Consider the following 23065-nt stretch of genomic DNA (forward strand, 5'->3'; position numbering starts at 1 on the left):
AAGAGGGCACTAGATTCCCTGGAACAGAAGTTCTGGATGGTTGTGATAAAGTATGTGGGTGCTGGAAACCAAGCCCAGGTCCCATGCAAGAACTACATGTGCTCTGAGCCGTCTCTATAGCCTCTGACATCTCCATCCATAACAGGCTGGGTTACTTCAGACATCACTGTGGGACCCCTCAATTTCACGGTGCTCCTCGAATATTGTATAAAAAAATAAACCAACGAATTCAAATACAAGGGTCAACCACTGGTCCCTTTGTGCTGAATCTTGAATCTTTCTGTTTCTTGTCAGAGATTGGGAAGTTACGCAGAGCTTTAGCCCTGCAAAGATTACCCCCACACCCCCATTTTAAAAATAGCAATTTTACTTTTGGAAAAGTAAAAGAATATTTTTAGCCTAAGCATCCTTTGAAAGCACAGAAAGTGAGAAGATGCACTTGGTGAACCTGTTCTCTGTATCCTCTGCGCTGCTTGGGGGCAACGCACTATCGGAAAGCTCCCAGGATGAAGATGCCTTCCAAAGAGGAAATAAGACAGACATGGAAGACAGGCGAGTCCAGAGCTGACTCTAATCAATCAAGGCCACCAGGGCAACGCAGATATGCCAAACACTTAGCTAATTAGCAGGCTCTTGAGACAAGACCACTGCCTAAAGATAGACACAGATTTTCCTCATTAATGTGTGATGAGAAACTCTGTTAAAACAAGCACTATGAACTCTGAATTTGTTCTTTCTCAATTTTCATATGCCGCATGGGCTAATCTAAACCTGGAGGTTGGGAGTTAAGATGTGGAATCTTTCACTTTAAATACAATACCTCAACCCTGACCATCATATTAGGACTCTCAGAAGAGTAAACAACTATTAAATTATAATGCTACACTTATGTTCCAAGACTAACATTGGAATTTGAACGATGGGTCATGGGTCACAAAATAGTAAAACTGTGACTCACAAGCACTGAAGTGCCTGGAATCCTCTAGAAAGATTTGAAGGTATAGGCTACGGATCAGTGGTTCTCAACCCCTCTGGGGGGTTGAATCACCCTTTCACAGGAGTTGCCCAATACCACTGGAAAACACAGATAATTGCATTAAAATTCTTAACAGTAGCAAAATGACAGTTATGAAGTAGCAACGAAGTAATTTTATGGTTGGGGTCAGCACAGCATGAGGAACTGTATTAAAGGGCTGCGGCACCAGGAAGGCTAAGAACTGCTCTAGATGGAAATCAGGAAACGGACGCAGGGATAGCAGCTACCTCTCATTACAGCAGCTACCATGTGCTCACGTCTACTAGGCGTTACAAAGAGCATGTAACTTATGCCTCAAACTAACCCAGACCTGTGGCCGTCATTCCGGTTATAGAGGACGGAGGGAAGGGTTTGCGGAGTTTGCTGTTGTGTCGCGTTGCTGGGTTAGAAGATTCTTTCCTCAGATTCATTCTGAGACCTGATGGAGGCCAGGTCTCTCTGTTCCCTGCGGTAGAGAGTGCCTGTGGGTACCAAGTGCTTACAGGGGTGCTTCCTTCACGACAGAGGCACGAGGTCCTGTTTTCCTTGATCGACTTTTCTTTTTGGACAGGAATTAGATTAAAGGGCTCAATCCAGATTTCTGAAGTCTGTGGGGTTTCTCTCAATGCGCTTTCCATGGGGCACTCCCTACAGTCTCAGAAATCTGAGCAAGTTGGTGATTATAGCAGACTGTGTTTCCGAAAGGTAGCTGGGATATTCTCTCCCTTCACCCCTGTCCCTTTGAGATGCCTGTCTCTCTGCCCTTAGAAGAGATTTTCCTCTTCTTTACACCTGGTAGGCTCTGTGACAGTTCCAGAAAGTGCCACTGCCTAGTGAAATGTGTGACGACCATTAGCCTAACCAGCTCTAAGAATCCGACACCATGCAGAAAAGTCCCATGTGGAGATTTGTCCTCCAGGTGAGGTCACAGCCTCTAGGAACGGCGGCCCTGTGTGCAAACCACCTTGATCATCTAGCCAAGCACAGCCTACTTCCTAAGCAATATACCCCTGAGATTTCAGCAGGATCTGGTGCCAAGCAATCTGTAGAAGCTTCAGAGATGAAGAAAGGCATTACACAGCGTAGAGGCCTGTTGTATGATACAACAGCTCATCAGATCAATAACCTAGAAGAAACAACTATACCTCTCTGAAGCAACTAGAATTTTATCTTGGGAATAGGCTGTGCACACTAAAATACCATATGTACTTCAAGTTGTAGTCATCAACTTGCTTATTGAAAGTTACCTTTAGAAAGATTCAAGGGAATCCAAAAAAGTCCCCGCGTAATCATTTTACTTACCTTTTGGGCTACTTATCAATAGGTAGATTGGGGGATCTTGCAAAATGCTATGTTTTTATTTTTAGTCCAGAAACAAGGGTAGGGCTTATAAAATGATTAGATACACTGGGAATGGCTTTACCACAAAATGCCAAATAATTGTTATTTTCTAAAAGCAACAGCCCAAATATATGTTTGCCCATGGTGAGCTTTAGAATATTAATAGCTGGATTTGTTTTCATATTCCATGTCAGATTCTATCCAAGATAGTAAGAGGAAATTCAGCACTGGTGACTCCAAGTAAAAGTCCAGTGTCTTCCAGTTAGTAATATGCATGGAAGAGTCATTGAAGTTCCCATGGCTTGGTAGCTTCCTCCTCATCGGTGAGTAATATCATCCAAAGACAGCTTGGTTTCTTCTAGTTTCAGGCAATTCTGAACAGAACTCTTACCAGGAGTCGCAGGGCTTCTGTATGGTTTTCAGTCAACTCAGGAAATAGTCTAAAAGCACCATTGCTGGACATGTGGCTAGACTATATTTAGCCCCGTAAGTTCTATTTTTGTTGGGGAATGTTACATTTCTATGCATACGAGGTATTAAAAACATCACTGGTTCTCACGGGACTCGTAAACCATTTTCCTTATTTTTACTTACTTCTATCAAAAGTAGTATATTTATGAACAAGGAGAGGTTTAATTTTGAAAACAAAATTAAACAACAGGCATTGGATACACGGCACTGACTACATGTTGGCTCACCTCCCTGTGGCCAACAGGGGCTGCCGGATAATGAGCTTCTGTGTTGTGGGGGTTAAGGAACCACGGCAGAGCAGTAACAAGAGTATACTTCCTCCCTTCTGACTACAGCTGCTGCCTCCTTTGTCCCTTGTATGTTTGCCATGCCATAGACTTGGGAGCATGGAGGCCTTGGACAGCATCTGGGAGACCCAGAGTCACACCAGTCTTGAGTGTCTCTGCTTTGTTTCAGGACCAATACTTCCTTCATACTAGTACCTTTCTTCAGAGCCCAATCTCATTTCTGGTCCGAGATCCCTTAAACATAAAGACCCATAAAGAAAGTGTTTCTCTCGGCTTAACCAAACCCCTACACTGCCAGGCTATGGCAAATCTGTCCACACGTGAAAATCTGTAAGGTAGCCCCATTCAGATGCAAACCAGAAAACCAAGACAGCTCACCGAGTTTGCCAAGAGATGGTCGTCAGTCGGAACTGTTGTATTTTTACTAAGTAGGAAGAAATCAGGCATTGACTATCATACAGAATTCTGAGTAAATAAATTAAATTAGCCCCATCATGCATGGGGAGCGGGCAGTCAGAGCAGCATCTTCATAGGCCTATTATGATATTGACGGGCTAAGCAATACACCCTTCTGCTTTTAAAGGAGAAGGATGAATATTTTATGCCTTGTTCATTTATTCTTCCCAATCCTCCCTCCCTGTCTCCCTCCCTCCCTCTCTCCCTCTCTCCTTCCCTTCTTCCCTCTCTTCCTCTCTGTCTCCCTCCCTCTGTTTTCTTCACAGTTTCAGAATTAACAAGAACCCTTTGAAGATAAAAGCCTCGAAGCTGGCGGATCCTTCATCTTCACAAAGTCTAGATATTACCTCCTCACAAATGAAGGGGAGATGCCGACCAGAGCCCAGCTTTCGGGAACATGAAACTCTCATTTCCATGGCATGCATTATTAAACAGGGGTGAAGCCACCTCATGAGTTTGTCAACAGAGGAGTGAAATGCATACACTCTGGTTTATTTTTAGCTTGATGATAGGTTCGGACAGAGAAACCCGAGCCAGCCCATGGAGATGGCGCACCACTACGCACTGGCTCTAAGCACTTCGGTGACCTCAGCCATCTCCCATTATCGGTCACCCATTTCTCAGACTCCGCCACTGTAACTGAGCCACTTGTAAACAAAATGTCCGTGTGTTAGTGAAATCAGACAATATCCTAAATGACCCGGACAGAATTTCTCCTTCAAGATGGCTTCCGTCTAGCTTTACTTAAACATCAGGGTCACGGTTGGAAAAAGAGAACAGAAATCCAAATCCGAGCATTGCTTGAGTCGACTCTACCACGTCAGAGGCTATTCCAGAGGCTGTCCGTGCTGGGCGGATGGATTCGACTAAGGCCATTCAAGGAGAGCATGTTCAAAAGCAATCCCTCTGGCAACAATGCTGGGAACAGAAGTCATCACCACCCCCATCTTTAACTTAGATCAGTAACAGTCTGCCCTAGTCAGTCTGTGGGTGCAACTGCTGTGCTATACTACATGACACTACCTGACACAACCGGAGGTGACAACTACCAGTAAACTAGGAACTAATGTGTCACCCAAGGGAAAAAGAGAAAAGCTACAATGTAAAACCAGATGATATGTCAACTAGTCACAGAGACTTCCTAACACACTTCACCAGCCTCCCAAGTCACTGATGATTCCTGTCCCCTCTCCAAGACTGGCACAACTCTTCCTTCTGCTCACTTTCCGGTCACCAGCTGATGGCACGCTGGCTTCGGTTCAAGGCCCTGCTACAATGCCCGCCCACTATGTCTCTCCTAAGACCCCAAGTCCCACCATCCTATGCTAGTTCCCTACGTCATCCTGAGACCTCACTTCTACTCACTGTGCATATGAGTGTCCCTTTGAGTTTCCCGAGTTCCCACTTGGCCTTGTCAGTCCTTCCATTCCCTTGGTGTGCCTAGTGCGCCCAACTGATGGCCAGAACTGAATTCGCCGAGGTAAGGATTTAGCCAAGAGACACGACAGTTCTGGGAGCAAACACTTTGCTCGTGGTCCCCTGGTCAGTGCCAAGCATCAAGTATGGGAAGGAGAAAATGTAACCCGAAATAGGATTTCAGTCACTTTCTTCTATGCTTTCCTTTCACAAAGGCTTTGCTGTTGTTTCAGAAACCATTTTTAAGTAGTTGGGGTGCGGCTCAGTGGTACAGCCCCTGCCCTGCACATTCGGGGCTCTGGGCCCACTTCCCAGCACCCATATTCCCCAGCCACATTTGAATCGTTGATCTCTGTGTACAGGGATGATTCGTACAACCCTTGGTTTCCTGCAACCAAGACGACAGGCCTTTCTTCAAGGGCAGTGGATAAAATGATTACTTAGAGCCTACTTTTGTTTCTGCGGTAAAACACCAGTAACCTCAATGAATCTGCTGACTGTTGGGCCAGGCGTGGCGGTGGTGGCTGGAACCTGCGCTGGGCTGCATGATATGGGACACCTGTGAGTCCTGTCTTCATCAGTCACACGCTGTTCCCAAATCAGGCTTCAGCTAAGCACAAATCCCTCCTCCTTAGCAGTTAAACTACTTTTGTTCTACTTGAAAACAAATCACCACAGAATCAACGGGACACCTTCAATGTACTCTGCTCAAGGGTCACAAAAAGTGACAGCAGCAGGGGAAAGGACGCTGTCCAAGATCGACAGAGAGGCACGGCATTCTTCCTGCTCACCCACTCTGCCCGCCTCTGGCTGACAACTGCCCAGAAGAACTTCAGGCTGAGGCAAACTTGTATTATCCGGGAGGAAGAGGATTCCTCACCTCTGGAGAACTTGAACTCTTATGGGCTCCGGCCAAGTCTAACGCTGAAGCTATAACCACATTATAGGGAAGCATTTGTGGTTTAAATGTCGAATCTCCTTCATGGGCTCATGCGTTTGGACACTTAAACCCCTAACTGCTGGTGCTGTTCTGCAAGGCTGTGGGACATTTCAGTGGAGTATTACTGAAGGTTGCTGGAGGGCAGGCCCTAAGTCTTGACAGCCTGCCCCACTTCCTGTCTGATCTCTGCTTCCTGCAGCATGAATTATTAGAGATACAAATGTCACCTGGACCTGTCCAGGGCCTTCCCCTTCAACACAAGCATTATCCCCAGGAACTGGGGCCAAAATGAACTCTCCCTCCCTTAAGCTGCTTCTTCTTGGGTATTTAGTCACATCAAGGCAGGTAACTAATTGTCCTTGTATAAAGAAGATACCAAACAAGTTTTCTTTTACTTGGATGTGGGAACTTTTCAGTGTCTAAAGGTCCCTAAGCCAGAAGTAAGACCCTCCAGGGTCAGACGCTCCTGTTCCCAGCAACTCCCCTAAGCCCCAAACTCAGGACAAGTCTAAGCTCTGACGGAGCAAGAGGTGGTCCACGTAGCACCCCGCTTCCACCCCTGCCAGTTCACCTCGTTCGACAAAGTACCAGGAATGTTCAAATGGCCTGGGGACAGGAGACAATGCAAAGTCAGTTCTTTCCACTCCCTGGCTTCTAAAAAGAGTGCTCTAACCTTGCCTTTGAGGACAAGCGCTCAAAGGACAGTCACCAATAAGATCAGCAGGCTGCACTGTTGAGCAGAAGTCATTTTGCTACTGTGAAGGCTGCTCTACAACTCACAGGAAGGTAAGCACAATGGAACAAGTTAAGCAAATGCAGTCCACATGGACCTGTGTGCTGCTCATTGGGAGACCATCTCTATGGGGGCGTTTACGTGGTTAGAGCAAACGCTGTCTTACACCTGGAAGTTCCCATCTTCCCTCCCATGCCCTTTATCCCTCCCAAACATAACCGGTAACAACACTGATTTGGTGGCTGTGGTATTGAGTGAGCACTTAGCTTTCCTGGTAATCGGAACTACACCATGGAATCACAGATATTCTCGGGGTTGTGCTGACAGCTGCTTCTCAGTTCAGTCCCCGGCAGAGCGGGGAGCCCCCTTGCCTGGGGCTCTTTCTTCCTTCACCAGCTAGATGCCCCTGCTCTAAACAGATTTGCACAAGTTTCTAGCCCACTGTCTCTCGTCAGAGATGTCTCCTGACTTCAAGTCTTTTCGGTAATCTAATGTGCTGGTATTTGGGGGAAATGTAAAGCATTGTGGTATGTTTGGGAACATACTCACAAACATAAAACATTAGCTTTAAGTGCGGTCACGCTTAAAACTGAATTCCACTTCAGCATCCCTGCCGGAGTGCATTAGAACATCTCTTTTCCAAAAATCTTGTCCCTTGACTATTGATGATTTGGATAAAGGTGTTTTTAAAATCTGTTTTTGAATCTTTAATTATGTGAATAAATGTGTGTGTCTGTGCACATAAGTGCCTTATCCTGAGGCACCCGGAAGAGAGTGCGGGGTTCTTTCCAGTGGTAGTTACAGCATGTTACGAGCTGCCTGACATGGTTTCTGGAGTCTGGCTCAGGTTCTCTGCAAGAACAGAACCCTCTCTGAACTGCTGAGCCATCTCTTCAGCACCATAGACAGGGGGTATTTTAAGTCATCCCTCAGTTGTAAGGACAAGACAGAAATCGAAAGTTTGTGCTGTGTGTCATTTGGGAGAAATGACCCTTCTCCTTTATAGAAAGAGATCTTGAAAGGGTGAATAAAGATCGATGTAACACTTGTCAATCTAGGGAGCGCATGCTCCAAGCAAGCACAGGAAACGGACTGGCCTGACATGATTCAGCAGCTCTTAAGGGAGGATGGCCTCTGGATGGTGTTAATTAAGGAAAACAAGACAGTGTTTTATTAAACAGGAAGAGGGCTTCTGACACCAGCAGAGGTAAAGGGTTGGATCCTGCCAAGTCTAGAGTAATATAAGTTTAAATTATTTACATGCAAAACTGTGAACTCCAAAGAACGGAACTGAACAAATCTTAAGTTTCCTCCTGGCTGACTCCTAGTCCCCCACTGTCCCCTGGCATCTACCTACTTAAGACAAAAAGAAAATGTCACCATCCTGCTTGTGACTGTGAAGTAGTCAAAACCAGAAAACGATTTTTCAACCAAAGTTTTAAATATTAAATATAATAATAATAACCTCCCTTGAACACATGATCATTTCTTCCTCATGTGCTTCTAAGTGACGAAATTTCATTAACAAAAGTAAAACAGAGATAGCCAATAATGGCGTGGTCTTCCCCAGGGGCTGTGATCTGCACAATCTCTCACTAAAGTGAGGTTCAGAATCATGCCCATTTTGCAAATCAGTGAGCTGAACTTGGTGTGCCACTGGTGCGGAGTGCATCTGTATCTGTGAATCCTTGCACACACACGAGTGTCTGTGGGAGAACACTGGGCACTGTTGGGTTCACTTTAGACTCCTACGTGGTATCACAGTGTATGGATCAATGCAGAAGCCGGCATGGCTTTCTCTAAAACCAGTTCCAGCTCCTTCTGTAATGGCGACTCAGGCTGACATAACCACTGTTCTCCTACTGTCAGGCAGAAAGGTCTTCGTTCACCTTTCTACTGATATAAACCATTAGTGAATGTCTCATGCAAGCTTCCTCGCACGTGCAGGCAGCTGCCCACTGTATACAAGCCAGGTCACAGCTATGCAGGTTTAAACTGCCACAGACACCAACCGCCACATGGTCCTCTGGGAGAAGTTTTTACCGCTGGTACATCAGCGTGTATTTTCCTACAATCAGGCCAAAGTCTGACGTTATCAAATTTCAAGGTTGTTTTTATTTTTGTTTTTTTGCCAATCCAATGGATGAAAAATGGGATCGCGTTTTAATTTTCATTTCCCTAATTATACTAAGTAGTATTAGTTGACACCATCCTAACTGGTAATTAAAAGCACTGAAAGTGGGGACCTGTAAAATGTATGTGTACGCCAAGCATTATTTTACTTTAAGAAACCAAGATGCATGTTCCTTTCCCCATCTTCTATCACAAGGACATGGCTTTTCCTTTCCATGAGGGGCAGTAAGAAGGGACCCCTTCCTCATCTCCTTCACCGACCATGGCCTCAAAGTGCAGCTAGATTCCTGTCGATTTCTTAAGTGAAGTGAGAAAGTAAAGGCCTCATAAAAGAATCTGAACGTAGAATTCAATTAAACAGCAAGCTGTTAATAATCCACCCGCATGGAGACTTTTCAGAGCATCGCACTGAAATTTCACTGTAACAGTCCTCTCCATGTCGGCGATTCACTGCCTTGCATCTTATTTAACTAAATTACACAATTACAACGACGTTCAACCAGCACGAGCTGGTTTGAGAGCCAGCACACCTCTGGCTTCTGGAAACAGAAAAATCAAATGGACAAAAGCTCAAGTGCTTTTTAGAAAGCAGCCCGCCAACGACTCGGTGGAGCACGCTTTGAGGGGCAGCATCCTAAAGGCACACACAGAAAACGTCCCTGAGACGGTGGGCGCCATCCAGGTGATGGAGAACAGCTCTCTGCATGCCTATGACACTCCACGCTCTGCTGTGAACAACTCGGTCTACTCCTTTCTCCCTCTTTTATTTTTATTTTTATTTTTAAGCAATTACCCTTTTCTTGTTTCTTTAGAGGTACTCTTTATATATATATATCCCAGATACGAGTCCTTTCACCATACACGGATCACAAGTGTTTGGCTTGCACAGGATACTAGTGCTAACTCCGAACATGGAGACGACCAGGAATGTGTTGGCAAGGGTGAGGGGAGGGGTGAAGATTGCGCTGGTCTCAGCAGAGCAGAGAGGACAACCTCAGTCTCCAGCTTCTTCAGGTTCCCAAGGGACAAGAGCACTGAGCTGAGGTCCAGCGGGCGGAGCCGAGGCCAGGTTGTCCCAGGCCAGTCTGTAACATCAGTGCTGAGATCTATACATTGAACCCAAACTGCATCGAGCAAGGGAAACTCTGCTATTTAGTAAAAACGAGTAGCTCATCCAGGTCTTTGCTTTGTCTGTTGCTGTTAAACAACAAAGCTTCAGGTAAGAAGCCTGATAACCTGCCAGAGCCACACGGATACAGAGGAGGAGGCTTGTAGCTAACCATCACATTGATCCCAATGAAGGAGCTGAGAGGGTCTCCAACCCCATAGGAAGAACAAAATTATCAAGCCAAACCCACCACAGCTCCCAGGGACTAAAACACCAACCAATGAGTTCACACGGAGGGACCCATGGCTCCAGGTGCAAATGCAGCAGAGGACAGCATTCTCTGGCATCAGTGGGAAGAGAGGCCTTTGGTCCAGGGAAGGCGTGTTTTCGGAGAGTAGGGAAATGCTAAGGTGCTGAGGTGGGAGAGGGTGGTTAGGAGAGGGAGCACCTTCATGGAGGCAATGGGAGGGAGGGGGGATGGGATTGGGGGAAAGGAAATAACATCTGAAATGTAAATTGCAGATATATCCAATAAAAAAAATAAACAAGAAGAAGCCTGTTAACACTAACTTCTGCTCTTTGGCCACCACCCTTTTTTTCCAGGCGTTTAAGAATTACTGTTAGAAACTTAAATGCCCTAATGGAAACATGCCATCACCTAGGCTCTCCTCCACACTCTCTCCACACAGTCTGTGGTGCTGGGGACAAGGCTGAGGGTGCCTGTGCCAGGCACACGCCCTCCTGCCAAGGAGTCCTTTATTGTCAGTGCTTAACGTTGAACTTGCGGACATTTTACTGTTTAGGGCTGTTGGTCACATGTTTAGAAGGGAATGCAGGAAGTGAAGGCTACAGTCCCTAATATCCACCACAATCTTGACAGACAACGGCAGCTGTGAGGAGGGGACAATATTGTGTCAACCCTGCACGACAGTAGAGGTCACCTGTTGCAGTAAATATTAGAAATGATGGTTTATGTCTTTATCAGCCCCCGAAGTCTCCTCGGGCACCACTTTAGTATGAAGCCAAACACATGGACTCTGTCACCCGCCCTGCTGGCTTGGTCCCACGTGGACCACCCTGGCGTGTTTCTTTCCACTAGTCCCCACACAAACATTACCCCAAGGCCCGATAGCTTTTATACAGGTTTATATATTCAGTTCTCAATCCACAAACCCTCTGTACAATAAGATTACATACAATGGACAAAGACACAAACTGCCCTTCTATATGAGATAAAATAACCTACAGAAACTCTTAAAATATTCTGTCTGTCTATTGCTGATTAAGCCCACCTGGGTCTAGGTCTGCTCTCTCCAGCTCCATCTTGCTTCCTCCTCTTCCGCCCCGTCTCTCCTCCCCTCCTCGACCTTCCCCACCTGTCTTTCTTCTGTCCAATCATATATCACCTTAATATAAATCTATAGCCACCAAGGAATGTATTAGGAAAAAAAATGTCAGTGGAGCAAAGATACTTATTGATACACAAAATTCTAAAAAGTGCACACACTCATTCACATGAATAAATAATCTAAACGTAAAATATGTGCAAAATATTAACAAAACCCATTATCCACCCGTGCAACCAAATTAATGTACACTCTTAACTATTTTAAACTCCGAGAAATCAATTAATATAACTGCCTAAATATTTGATCAAGGTGGGTATTGGGAAGAACGTGTACAGTGATTGATAATAGAGCAGGAGCTCCCTAAGCCCCTATCAATACACGCCACATACTAACTCAAATGTGCAAAATGTGCCGTACCTTTGACACCATGAATGTCAAGAATGGGCTCTTTGGATGCAGACCTATTTTAGAATTATGTGGTTTTCCTTTGAAAGGCAACGTCCTCATGAGAGGTTCCGAAAGTCTACTATTCATCCTGACTGGAATCTGTGGAGGCCGGGGGGCAGGTCCTTCTCAATCCTACATCAGGGGTTTCAACTTCACTTCTAGAAACATTAATAATTTTGCTGTTTTCCCTAGGGCGTTTCTTATCAGGATTAAAAAGGGACCTATTCTGAGACAAACAGGATACAGGGTAATGGCGTAGCTTCCAGGCAAGCTAAGAATAGCAGCAGCAGTTTCAAGAAATATTGAACCAGGGTATGAGCCTCAAATCAATGTGTGATGCAGCTTTTGTTCAATAGTCACCACAAGTCACTGTTGAAGAACTTCAGTTCTTACCAGGTTTTCTTGGTTCCTGGCTGCGACTTTCTGCTCCTCTTCTGCCCCGGTTTTCATGTATTTGACTTCTTCCACGGGTTTGATCCTATACTCATCTGAAAGGCAAACAAAAAGATGGCATTTTATCACAGTGGCAGAAAAGGGTCAGCAAAGCAAAAGCCACACATTAGACTCTTTTACTCATGGTTCGCCTGGAACAGTCTGGAAGAAGCGTGCACAGACAACTTGGGTCCCTGTTGGTAGGAGCTCTGCCCAAGGGCCGGCTGAGTTTTCCAATTCAGAGAGACCTGTGTGACCACAGACATAATACACTGAGCAGGCCCTGAAGATGCTGGGCTTTGCTGCAATCCAAGCATACTGGGGAACACCACACACCAGCCTAAGAGGACACAAAGCATCCTCCTTTGTCCTTAGGAAACCGTTTTTGCAGAGTGCCTGTAGCAGCACGTTTCAGCTGGATGTGCCCACCTTAGCTCTCAGAAACAAAGACGTCATAAGATTTCTAGGCAAATGGATGGAGCTTGAAGCTATCATCCTGAGTGAGGTAACCCAGCCACAAAAGAACACACATGGTATGCACTCACTGATAATTGGATACTAGCCCCAGAAAGCTCTGAATACCCAAGAAACAAGTCACAGACATCATGAAGCTCAAAAAGAAGGAAGGCCAAAATGGGGATGCCTTAGTCCTTCTTAGAAGGGAGAACAAAACCCTCACTGGAGAAAATGTAAAGTCAAATAGAGGAACAGTGATTGAAGAAAAGATCACTCAGAAGCCACTTCACCTGGGGATCCACCACATATGCAGTCACCAAACCCAAGTACTACAGCTGGTTCCAAAAAGTACTTACTGGCAGGAACCAGATTGAGATCCTCCTCAGGGACTATGTCGGAGTCATATAGATACAGCTGAGCATGCCTGCAGCTAACCATCAGACTGAACACTGGGACCCAGTAAGGGTGCTGAAGAAAGGACTGAGGAGCTGAAAGGGGTTGCAACCTCATGGGAAGAACATTATCAACCAATCAATGCCTTCAAAACTCCCAAGGACTAAAACATCAACCTTTGAGCAAACACTGAGAGACCTATTGATTCACTTGCATATGTAGCTGAAGATAGCAGTGTCTGGCATCAATGGAAGAAGAGGCCTTTGGTCCAGGGAGGACATGTTTTCCCAATGTAGGGGAATGACAAGGCAATGGGGTGGAGAGGAGGATCAGGAGAAAGTGCACCTTTGTGAAGGCAACTGGAGGGGGAGAGGGGATAGGAGCTGGGTGTGGGCGGGAGGGAAGGGATAACAACTCAAATATAAATACAGAGTATCTAATAAAAAAAAGAAGAATACATTACTGCTTATGACTATAGAGTTATACCAACAAATTAGAAATTGAATTTTTTTTCATTTCAGGGCTCTTCCATGAAATCTGAGCAGTCTGCAGTTACTGCACATCTATACTTAAATCTCTATGAAGTGACGTGCACAGAGCCAAACTACCAACTAGTTCTAAGTGGGACTGGTAAGGTCCTACTGCTGAGTATTACAGAGGGAACCTAGGCTTGGGAAGAGAACACGGAGCTCAAAGTCAAACCCATCATGGGACAAAAATCTGAAAAGCTGCCAACCAAAGTCCTTCTCCAGGACAGAGATTTGGGGATGGCAAGGGATGGCAATTTTCACCAGATTCCTGTCAATGGGAAGCGACCTGGGTGCACTGAGTTGAAAGAAAGAAAGAAAGAAAGAAAGAAAGAAAGAAAGAAAGAAAGAAAGAAAGAAAGAAGTGTGATTTTTGACTAACGTGTGTGGGGAGCAAATTCCACAGGAATTATGGAATTAGAAAACCTCATCGGCAAATCACCTCTAAGAAAGACAGCTGCCTATCACTAAGTTTTATTTTAAGCTGAGAAGATGTAACATTATTTTCTTAAAGCTCATGGCTGTGTTCAATGAGCACATTCCTTAAAGATGTCCCGTGCTAATATTTATAATATTTATAATACAATTTTCTAATGTAGTTGTATTGTCTCCACCTTATTATTTTATTAATCCACTTTACATCCTTCTCACTGCTCCCCTCCTGGTCACCCCTTCCCACAATCCTTTCCCTCATGCCTCCCTCTCCTCCTCTGACTGGATGGGGACCCTCTGAGTATCCCCCCACCCTGGCACCTCAAGTCTCCATGAGATTAGGTGCTTCCTCTCCCACTGAGGCCAGACAAGGCAGCCTAGTCAGACGAACCTATTCCACATGCAGCCAACAGCTTTTGGGATAGCTCCGTCTTTTGGGATAGCTCCGTCTTTTGGGATAGCCCCGTCTTCAGTTATTCAGGACCAACATCTGCTACACATGTGGGAGGCCTAGGTCCAGCCCATGCTTGCTCTTTGGCTGGTGGTTCAGTCTCTTGAGAGCCCCAAGGTCCAGGTTAGTTGACTCTCTTGGTCATCCTTCCTCTCTACCTCTTAGCACAGTACTTCTGAAATCTAGCTATGGTAACATCCATTTGTGCTTGGCAAATGTTTCTCTCATCCTTACGAAGCTAATGTGATTTGCGTATATGTGTATAAAAAGACCAACATTTGTGCCCAGCCATATGTGGTTTTCCCATTTAGTAAGTCAAGGTAGATATTGATTCAATTATTTTTTCTTTATTCCTATTGTACGTTTGTGCATGAGTGTGGTGCGTCTATGTGTTTTGGATTCAGTGGTAGTCAACGTTTGGAGTCTTCCTGTATCTTTTTTCAGGAAAGGGGACAGGATTTGATAATTCAGTTAGACTGCCTGGCCAGCAACACCCCATCTGCCTCTCCAGCTGTGGGACTTCAGGGGTGCACCCTCACACCTGCTAGAGATTTGAACTCAGGTCTTCAAGTCTGAGGGACAAGCCCGTTACCAACTGAGCCATCCATCTCTTCCTTGCCTCATTTCAACTTCCTCCTACAGAAATTTGAGAGACTTATATGGGATTACAGTAATGAGCCCTTCAGGAATCCTAAGTCTAAAACTATCACGTTCATAGATAGATTTGAATGAGTAAGTACAGAGTAAAAGTATTTCACAGCCTGTATGATGGCTCCCAACCCCTGGGAGACCGAGGAGAGAGATCTTGATGCTGGGGCCAGCCTAAGCTACATAGTGAATTTGAAGTCAGTTTGGGCTACGCAGCAATTGCTATCTCAAAAAACAAAACAAAACAAACAAACAAACAAGAAAATCCCAAACTAACAAACAAACAAAAACACCCAAGGGAATTTCACCCTCTGATTTGCTTGCTATTCAGATGAAAAAAATGAAGTTAATAATACCAACCCGTTTAATTAATGATTGTTTACTCATGAACTGCAAAAACATCGCTAATTAAAAAGGAACAGACATAATTATGTTCCCAGTATAGTCATGCAGAGATCAAAATAAAGGTAAAAACATAAAACTTAAAACAAAAAACAAAACCCAAGGCAGCCCGGCTTTGGTTTGAGGCATTAACGGTTCTAAGTCACGGCACGATGACATAATTGCCACGGTTTAATTGAACAAGTGCATTATTAAATTATTATTAAATAATTTAATTATTAAATAAATTACTAAATACAACAAAACTAAATTATTAAATATGACAAGCTGGTAGACCCTGCTCTACCCAGGACCCCAAACCTCATGCAATAGGACAGGGAAGATCACAGATCGCGATAGAGCACAGCAGAGACTTCTGGGAGACCAGACAGCTCTCTGCACACTACACAAAACAGGTGCCCCCCCAAGGGCCACCCTTCTTCCCTGTCCCACGGCCCTCTCCCATCTGGCCCAGCACAGTCCAGTCTGGTCAGACGCTGAACAGTATGGTAGACATTCACTCTCTTTCCTCAGCCCTCGCGAGATCACAATGGAAAGTAATAGACAAACTATTAATATTTTTCTCCAAAGTAACAGAAAAGGCTCCTGGTGACTTGACTTTCACAGTGACATTACTGCAGACACAGGCTTTCTTCCATTCTCTTCATCGACACAGAATCCTGACCAATTTAGACAGCAGATAGGTTTTATGGTGTCATTTGCAGCCTGGCAGGCTGGCCAGGGTGCTGTTGGAACAATACAATGTGACTAACACCTAATAAAAACACAAACATCTATGATTATAAACTTGGCCTTATCATCACTACTTACAAAACAACGCTATGCAAAATCCACCCTGGAATTGGATAAGACATCAGCAAAAAGCCAAACATACACACACACACATACACACACACACACACACACACACACACACACACCCTGAATACTTAATAAAATAAAATAGAAGGGCCTGTCAGATTTCTGCAGGCTGGTGCCTGAAATGAAGATGCGTAATCCCAAGATCAACAATCCATTAATGAAGATGTCATGCGTTTCCATAGCGATATGACTCACAGGAAAGGTTTTTCTTCAAGCCTCAGGATGGGGTGGACCCAGCATTTTGGGTTACAGCAGTAAGACATTCACTACTGAAATCTAGATTCCCTTTCATCAAAGATGAAACACAGGAGAGTTCAATTGTGACCTCAGCCCCTTTTATCCAAGCCTGCATGGGGGACAGCCAGCTCTAGAGCAGCTGGCCACCTGCTGATGAGCAGAGGCTGGGTGACAGCTCCCCCTCACACCTGTTCCCTCCTCCGGAAGGTCAGGGGGCTTAGTCAAATGCAAGTCAGAAACACAACATTCCCAGGTTTCCAGTCAAAACAGATCTGTGGTGGGATTTATTTATTCAAGGTAACAGCATAGGGAGTTGGGGACTGTTTGAAGACAGCCATCTACCAAGAAAAGAGAAAAAGGGAAAAAATAGGGGGGGGGGTGTCAAAGCTGGTTCAGATGTTCACTCCCATGGGAAACAACAGGAAGAGCCCTTCTTAGCTGGAGGACCCTTCCTGGAAAGCTGATTTCCCCTCTCCTCTTCTGTTATCTCTTTAATAAGCCTGAAATTAAAAAAGCATTTACCTCTCTCTAATTGATTAAAATCAGGGTAGGGTGCTGTTTGCTTCTTTGGAGATGATTGTTATTACTTGGTATGTACAGGGGGGGGGGGGGTTGGTCTGCATTAAGCTAATGCAACGAGTGACCTTTGACCTTTGAGGCAGAAGCCTGCCAGATCCTCTGGGACTGGAGTTAGAGAGAGCGGTTAGCCACCATGGTGCAGGAAATGGAACATTGATCTCCTGAACCAGCGGCCATTGGTCTGAACTGCTGAGCCATCTCTCCAGTCCCAAAGACAGGGTTTTAAAGTGTTGCTATTACTATTAAAGAACCTGCTGCAGGCCCATCTGTAAAGCTGGGAGACAGCAGCGAACACTTGAGGGACAGCACTTAGTCTTGTGCCCAAGTTGCAGGTACCCAAAGACCACTGAAGAGCCAATTCCCATGTGTCTTAGTCAGGGCATCTATTCCTGCACTAACTTCATGACCAAGAAGCAAGTTGGGGAGGAAAGGGTTTATTCAGCTTACACTTCCACATTGCTGTTCATCACCAAAGGAAGTCAGGACTGGAACCCAAGCAGGTCAGGAAGCAGGAGCTGATGCAGAGGCCATGGAGAGATGTTACTTACTGGCTTGCTCCCTCTGGCTTGCTCAGCCTGCTTTCTTATAGAACCAGGTCTACCAGCCCAGGGATAGCTCCACCCACAATGGGTGGGGCCAGGGATGGCTCCACCCACAATGGGCTGGGCCCTCCCCCCTTGATCACTAGTTGAGAAAATGCCTTACAGCTGGATCTCATGGAGGCATTTCCTCAACTGAGGCTCCTTTCTCTGTGATGACTCCAGCTTGTGTGAAGTTGACACACAACCAGCCAGTACACATGTAAACATATAAGGGTCTTTGAGAGCAAAATCTCTTACTGTTCCCACTGCAGCGGGTCTAAGGGTGCGGGGTATTTATTGTGGTTACAGCAAACTTGGGGAATTTCCATATGGCTCAGCAAATTAATATTTTATAACCTCATTTCTGGTGTAAACTGCAGGATCTGAACAGGAGGGCAGAGGCACCTGACAGACAGGTGCTCAGTTACCTGTTCTCTGCAGGACGTCCTAGGGTTATCTCCATGTCCCTTGATCCTGCCACTGTAGCCTGGCTGTTGCTAAGGTTGCTTGTCATAGGATGATTGCTCAGGCGGACTATGTGATTTCTCTTCCTTGAATTGGAGTTTAGCCCTGGTCTAAAAAATGGGGTTGTTTCAAAAACAGAGTTGGTTGGCCTTTTCACTTAGAAGGGTGGATCCAGAGCTGGAGAAGTCCCAGCTAAAGATCCCAGTCAGATCCCAGCTAAAGATCCCAGTCAGATCCCAGCTAAAGATCTCAGTCAGATCCCAGTCAGATCCCAGCTAAAGATCTCAGTCAGATCCCAGCTAAAGATCTCAGTCAGATCCCAGCTAAAGATCCCAGTCAGATCCCAGCTAAAGATCTCAGTCAGATCCCAGCTAAAGATCTCAGTCAGATCCCAGCTAAAGATCCTAGCTGAAGATTCCAGTCAGATCCCAGCTGAAGATCCCAATTATCAGGTGGTTCGAAACTGTAATTCCGGTGACTTTTTTTTTCTGGTTTCTTTAGGCATTCATACACTGCACATGGCATATATATATACACACATAAACAAAAATAAAAATTAAAAAAAGCTTTTTTAAAAAAGGGAGGCTGAATACAGAGAGTATCTAATTAAAATAAAATAAAATGAAATAAAAAGGGAGGTTGATCCTTCCTCATCCCATCAATGACTGTCCACCATTTGCAAGTGTGGAACTGAAGGCACAAAGGTGTGTATGGGAATCGAACTACTAACCTTTCTAGCAAAACCCTTAAAATAAACAACAATAACACATATCCACTCGCACACAGAAATACAGACATATAAAATATAAATACACAAATATACTCTTACATTCAAATACTCACACTTACACATATACACACAAATACACACAAATATTCACATAGAAAGACACATACTCTCTCACACACACACACAAACTCAAATATATAAACACACACATACACAAATACACACACAAAGCCATGTCTTCACAGAAGATACAGAAGACAGGTTTTCTTTTCAGCTTTCTTCCTAGAAGCCCCTTTATCTTCAGGAGAGCTGAGCCAGCTCCCAAAGAGTACAGAAATTCTCATAGTAGGTCTTGGGAGGAGCGGCATTTCCAATCCTCTCCTGGGCAGAAGGCTACAGCTGAGCCAGTATAAGCAGGCAAAAAGCTTGTTTGCCAGTAAAGCGCCTCCTCTTCAACCACCTACCTCAGCGCCCCCACTCTGTGCTCCTGCAGCAGCACCCTGCCTTTGCTCCTCCTCCAGGCCGCAGCACCCCAGGAAGGCATGCCTCCAGGTCGTTCCTCAAACTCTTATTTTCTCAGACTTTCCTTCCTGCCTAGTCAGAAGGTCATTCTTGTTAAAGAAGTGTACAGCACGAGAGACTGAGGCTGGATGTGCATACTAAGTGTGTGTGGAGGAAGCACACAGCCTGTATCACGCAACCTTCTTCTTCTGGGGGTCAGGGGAGGCTCTACTGAGCCTCCTGAACTCTGGATTGCTGCTTTTGATTGAATGTGAGCACTTTTCATTGGGTACAACTCACTCTCTGTCTCTTCTCGAGTCATTTCCCGTTCCGTCTCCCCTTCGTTTTACATACCGCTTATAAAGAATGAAACTGGGAGCCCAGGTGCTTTAACTCTTATATCCTCGTGATTTTCAGCTTTCTCCCTCTCATCACTCCATCCTCCAAAGTTGAGTTTTACGACCCCCTTTGTGGCAAACACTGGGCATGTGACACTTGTCCAACTGAAGTTTAGTGGTAGAGGTATTAAGGTGCCCAAAATAGTGAAGGCTTTGGTCACGCCAGAAGATCCAAGTTTACGTTTAACCATTTCTCGTTTGGAAAATTCCTACCAAATAGGTGCTGGGTTCCGTGATAAACTATGTCGGGGATGGGGGACAGGAAGGCACCCAAGGAAAATAGCTGTCTTGAGAGAGGGAAAACTCCTCTGAGAATGTCCTCTGCTTGTGCACAGCCCTCAGCACACAAAGCCTAAGAGCATCTCACTGCCAAGGTTGACCAGATGGACTGTAAATTTGTAACAGTGTCATGCATGAAGCAGATGGTTGTGAGCTACCATGTGATTGCTGGGAATTGAACTCAGGACTTCTGGAAGAGCAGCTAGTGCTCTTAACCACTGAGCCATCTCTCCAGCCCAGTCTCTAACCTTATTAACTGCCCTTGTAGAAATTGGCCTCATCAGCTCTAGAATCATGGCTACTATTGAATAGTTTCTAGGGTGGTTAGACACACCCCCGCTCCCAAAGTTTCAAAGGTTTCTGCACATCTGTAGATGTTTCTGTTCTTTTCAGAGTTTAGATCAAACCCTGAAAAACAAAAACTACTTTCAACAGGAAACCATTTACGTGCCAATGACCTAGAGAACCCAACTGCTTGAAAAGAAGGAGGAGGATGGTTTGGGACTTAAACTTTGTGGGGGTTGAACTTTGGTGGTCTCTAACCGTCCACTAGAGAAAGGACAGCGGTCATTCCTGTTCATATACAGCCCCGTTAAGATACCGCAGAATCTAAGGATATGGCTGTCACTAATATGAAATCCTTTGTGCCTTTTTTGTGTATTTATTCAACAGTGAAACTTAATGCTTGTTTATATTTAAACAAAAGGTAAGCAAAAATCAGTTAAAATTCCTTCTAGTGGCATTAATGGTTCAATTTCATGGAACACTGACTGGTTTACTATATGGCAGAGTTTCAGAACTGGCATGTTTGTGTCTGTTTTATTTACAAACTGAAATAAATACAAACACTAACATTTCTTTTTGAGCAGAGCAGTGACAGACAGCAGGTAACAATGTGGCTACAGTGTTACTTGTGTCCTTTAACACAAGACTGATAACCCCACCACTCCCTGCAGGGCCAGTAGCAGAAACTGTTTCTAATACATTTCAGCTGTTCCACCTGTAGCTACTCCAGCAGACTCACAAATATATACAATGGCCGACTAGAAGGACAGTATATGAACATCCATTGCAAACTGGGAGACGAAATGCTACAATTCTCTAGATAAACACTCCCAAACTCTCTATCAGACTGGAAGTCTGTCACTATTAGGTAAAACCATTTGAAAAGTATCACATAGTAGATCATTTGCTTCTATCAACTTTAAGAAGCAGGGCAGCATCTGAGAGGTCCCTCCTCTTCTTTGACCGGCCTACCTGGAGTCCCCATCAATGAATTTGGCACATATTCATGGCTCTGTTTTGTTCTGTGTCTAGAAGAGTTCAAAGAACCTCTGTCCTAGTGGAACTTGATTCTTGTGCCTCAGCCACAGTCACTCATGTTTGCTTCAGAATAATCTCGTACTCCTTCTGGAGCAGGTACTGTATCCTGAGTCAACACCAGAAAATTCCCCTTTACTCATTGGTTGTGTGTGTGGGTGTGTGCACACACACACACGTGTGTCTGCCATGTGTCTGCATGTACATGAACATCTGTGTATGTTGGTGAAGAACCACAATCAAATGACTATGTCCATCTGACTTCACTCCTCTCAGTGGATCCTGACTTAAGTGTATTTCTGCTAAAGGAAAGATTCTCAGGTAATCATGACAGAATTCTGAGGAATGTTTGCTTCATTTGTCTGGATGTTTAGCACCTGACATCCTGGGACCCAAGAAGAAGGCTTGCCTAGTGCAGATGGGCTAGTGAGATGTGTGGTGTGGACTGAGAGGTGTAAGGAGGTCAGCCAGGGAACCAGCTCAGTCTGTTCGAAACCCGAGTTGCAGGGCTAAAGTGGAGGAGAGGGGTAAGGAGAAGCAGGGAAGTCCTTGGTAGGCTGGTCTAGAGAGAAAGTTGCAGGGCATTCCAAAAAAGAAAGTTCTGGGGTCGTTCAAAAGAAGAAAGATGAGAACAGCCAATGGCAGAAACTCACGGAGGAATAAGTAAGTTTCAATGAATGAGAAGGCTTCTCAGGTTTTAGGGGTCATTCAGTAAAACTTTAAAAGGATTTACAGTGATGTAGGGTGTTCCTTTTAATATGTCTCTGGACTGATGCTGGCCTCCAGGAGCCTGGCTTTACCTGGGTTACATACAGAACCATTAAAAAGACGTTGGCAGCAGCAAAGTCATTACTGGAAAGAATGGGAGGAAAATGGATAGAGTCATTTTCAGCTGAAGTAATTCCCTGATAGAAGTGTGTGACTGGACTCTTAAAATAGGAAAACACATCTGAGCCATACTTCACAGTAAACTAATGTAATTTCTTTACTTCTGAAAAATACTTCCTGCTTCCCTCGTCCATACATTTTGTTAATGAGCGGCGGGAATGGCAGGAGCGTGAGGAGGGTCTGCTGGCTCAGCTCGCCTTTCCTTTCATAAGCCTGCACCTCTGGTTGCATCCTCATAAAACAAAGCTCTCCTCAGGATTCCCTCATGGCTCCTTCAGGATGCTCTGTGGGTGGGCCTGGTTTTGGCTTACTAAACCCCATTTTTATCACCTCGGTCTACTGTTCCCTTCTCTAGCCCCCATCTTCCAAGACTCAACATCTGCTGACTGCTCCCCACAATCTGTAGAGATCAAGCCAATCAGCACTGATCACGTTCACACAGTGTGTCTGACAGAAGGCTTACACACACATTGTATCTTATTCTATAGGGTACTTTTCTCCCTGCTGTAAGGTTTTTGCTGAGCAACTCCAAAGACGCCTGATGCTCTTAGGGATGGTGGGAACAGAGAGCAGATGAGAGAACACACTGCAGGTTCCCACTGGGAGGTTATCTGAGTGCTCACTTTGACGCCACAGACAGGCGTGCTTCAAGTGCACACCATTCCTCTCCTGTAGAGCACTGGGCTACCTGGGGAGGACTTAGTGAATGCTTCTGAAGTGGGGCTGGAGCTGAGGGCAGATGGGTGACAAGTGCTCAGAAGACCACGAGGTGAAGAGTGGAGAACTCAG

The 23065-nt window shown here is 45.1% G+C and overlaps 1 protein-coding gene across 1 annotated transcript in view; it reads right to left on the bottom strand.

Moving 5' to 3' along the window:
- Window positions 1-23065, bottom strand: part of LOC308421820 (uncharacterized protein C1orf21 homolog) — a 196545-nt gene that overhangs the window by 77744 nt on the left and 95736 nt on the right. The window contains exon 3 of the mRNA XM_080918283.1: window positions 12090-12184. Within this exon, the coding sequence (XP_080774409.1) occupies window positions 12090-12184 (95 nt within the window). The remainder of the gene's footprint in view (window positions 1-12089; window positions 12185-23065) is intronic.

The sequence above is a fragment of the Micromys minutus genome (genome assembly GCF_963924665.1).
Source record: "Micromys minutus genome assembly, chromosome: 6".
Classification (NCBI taxonomy): Eukaryota; Metazoa; Chordata; class Mammalia; order Rodentia; family Muridae; genus Micromys; species Micromys minutus.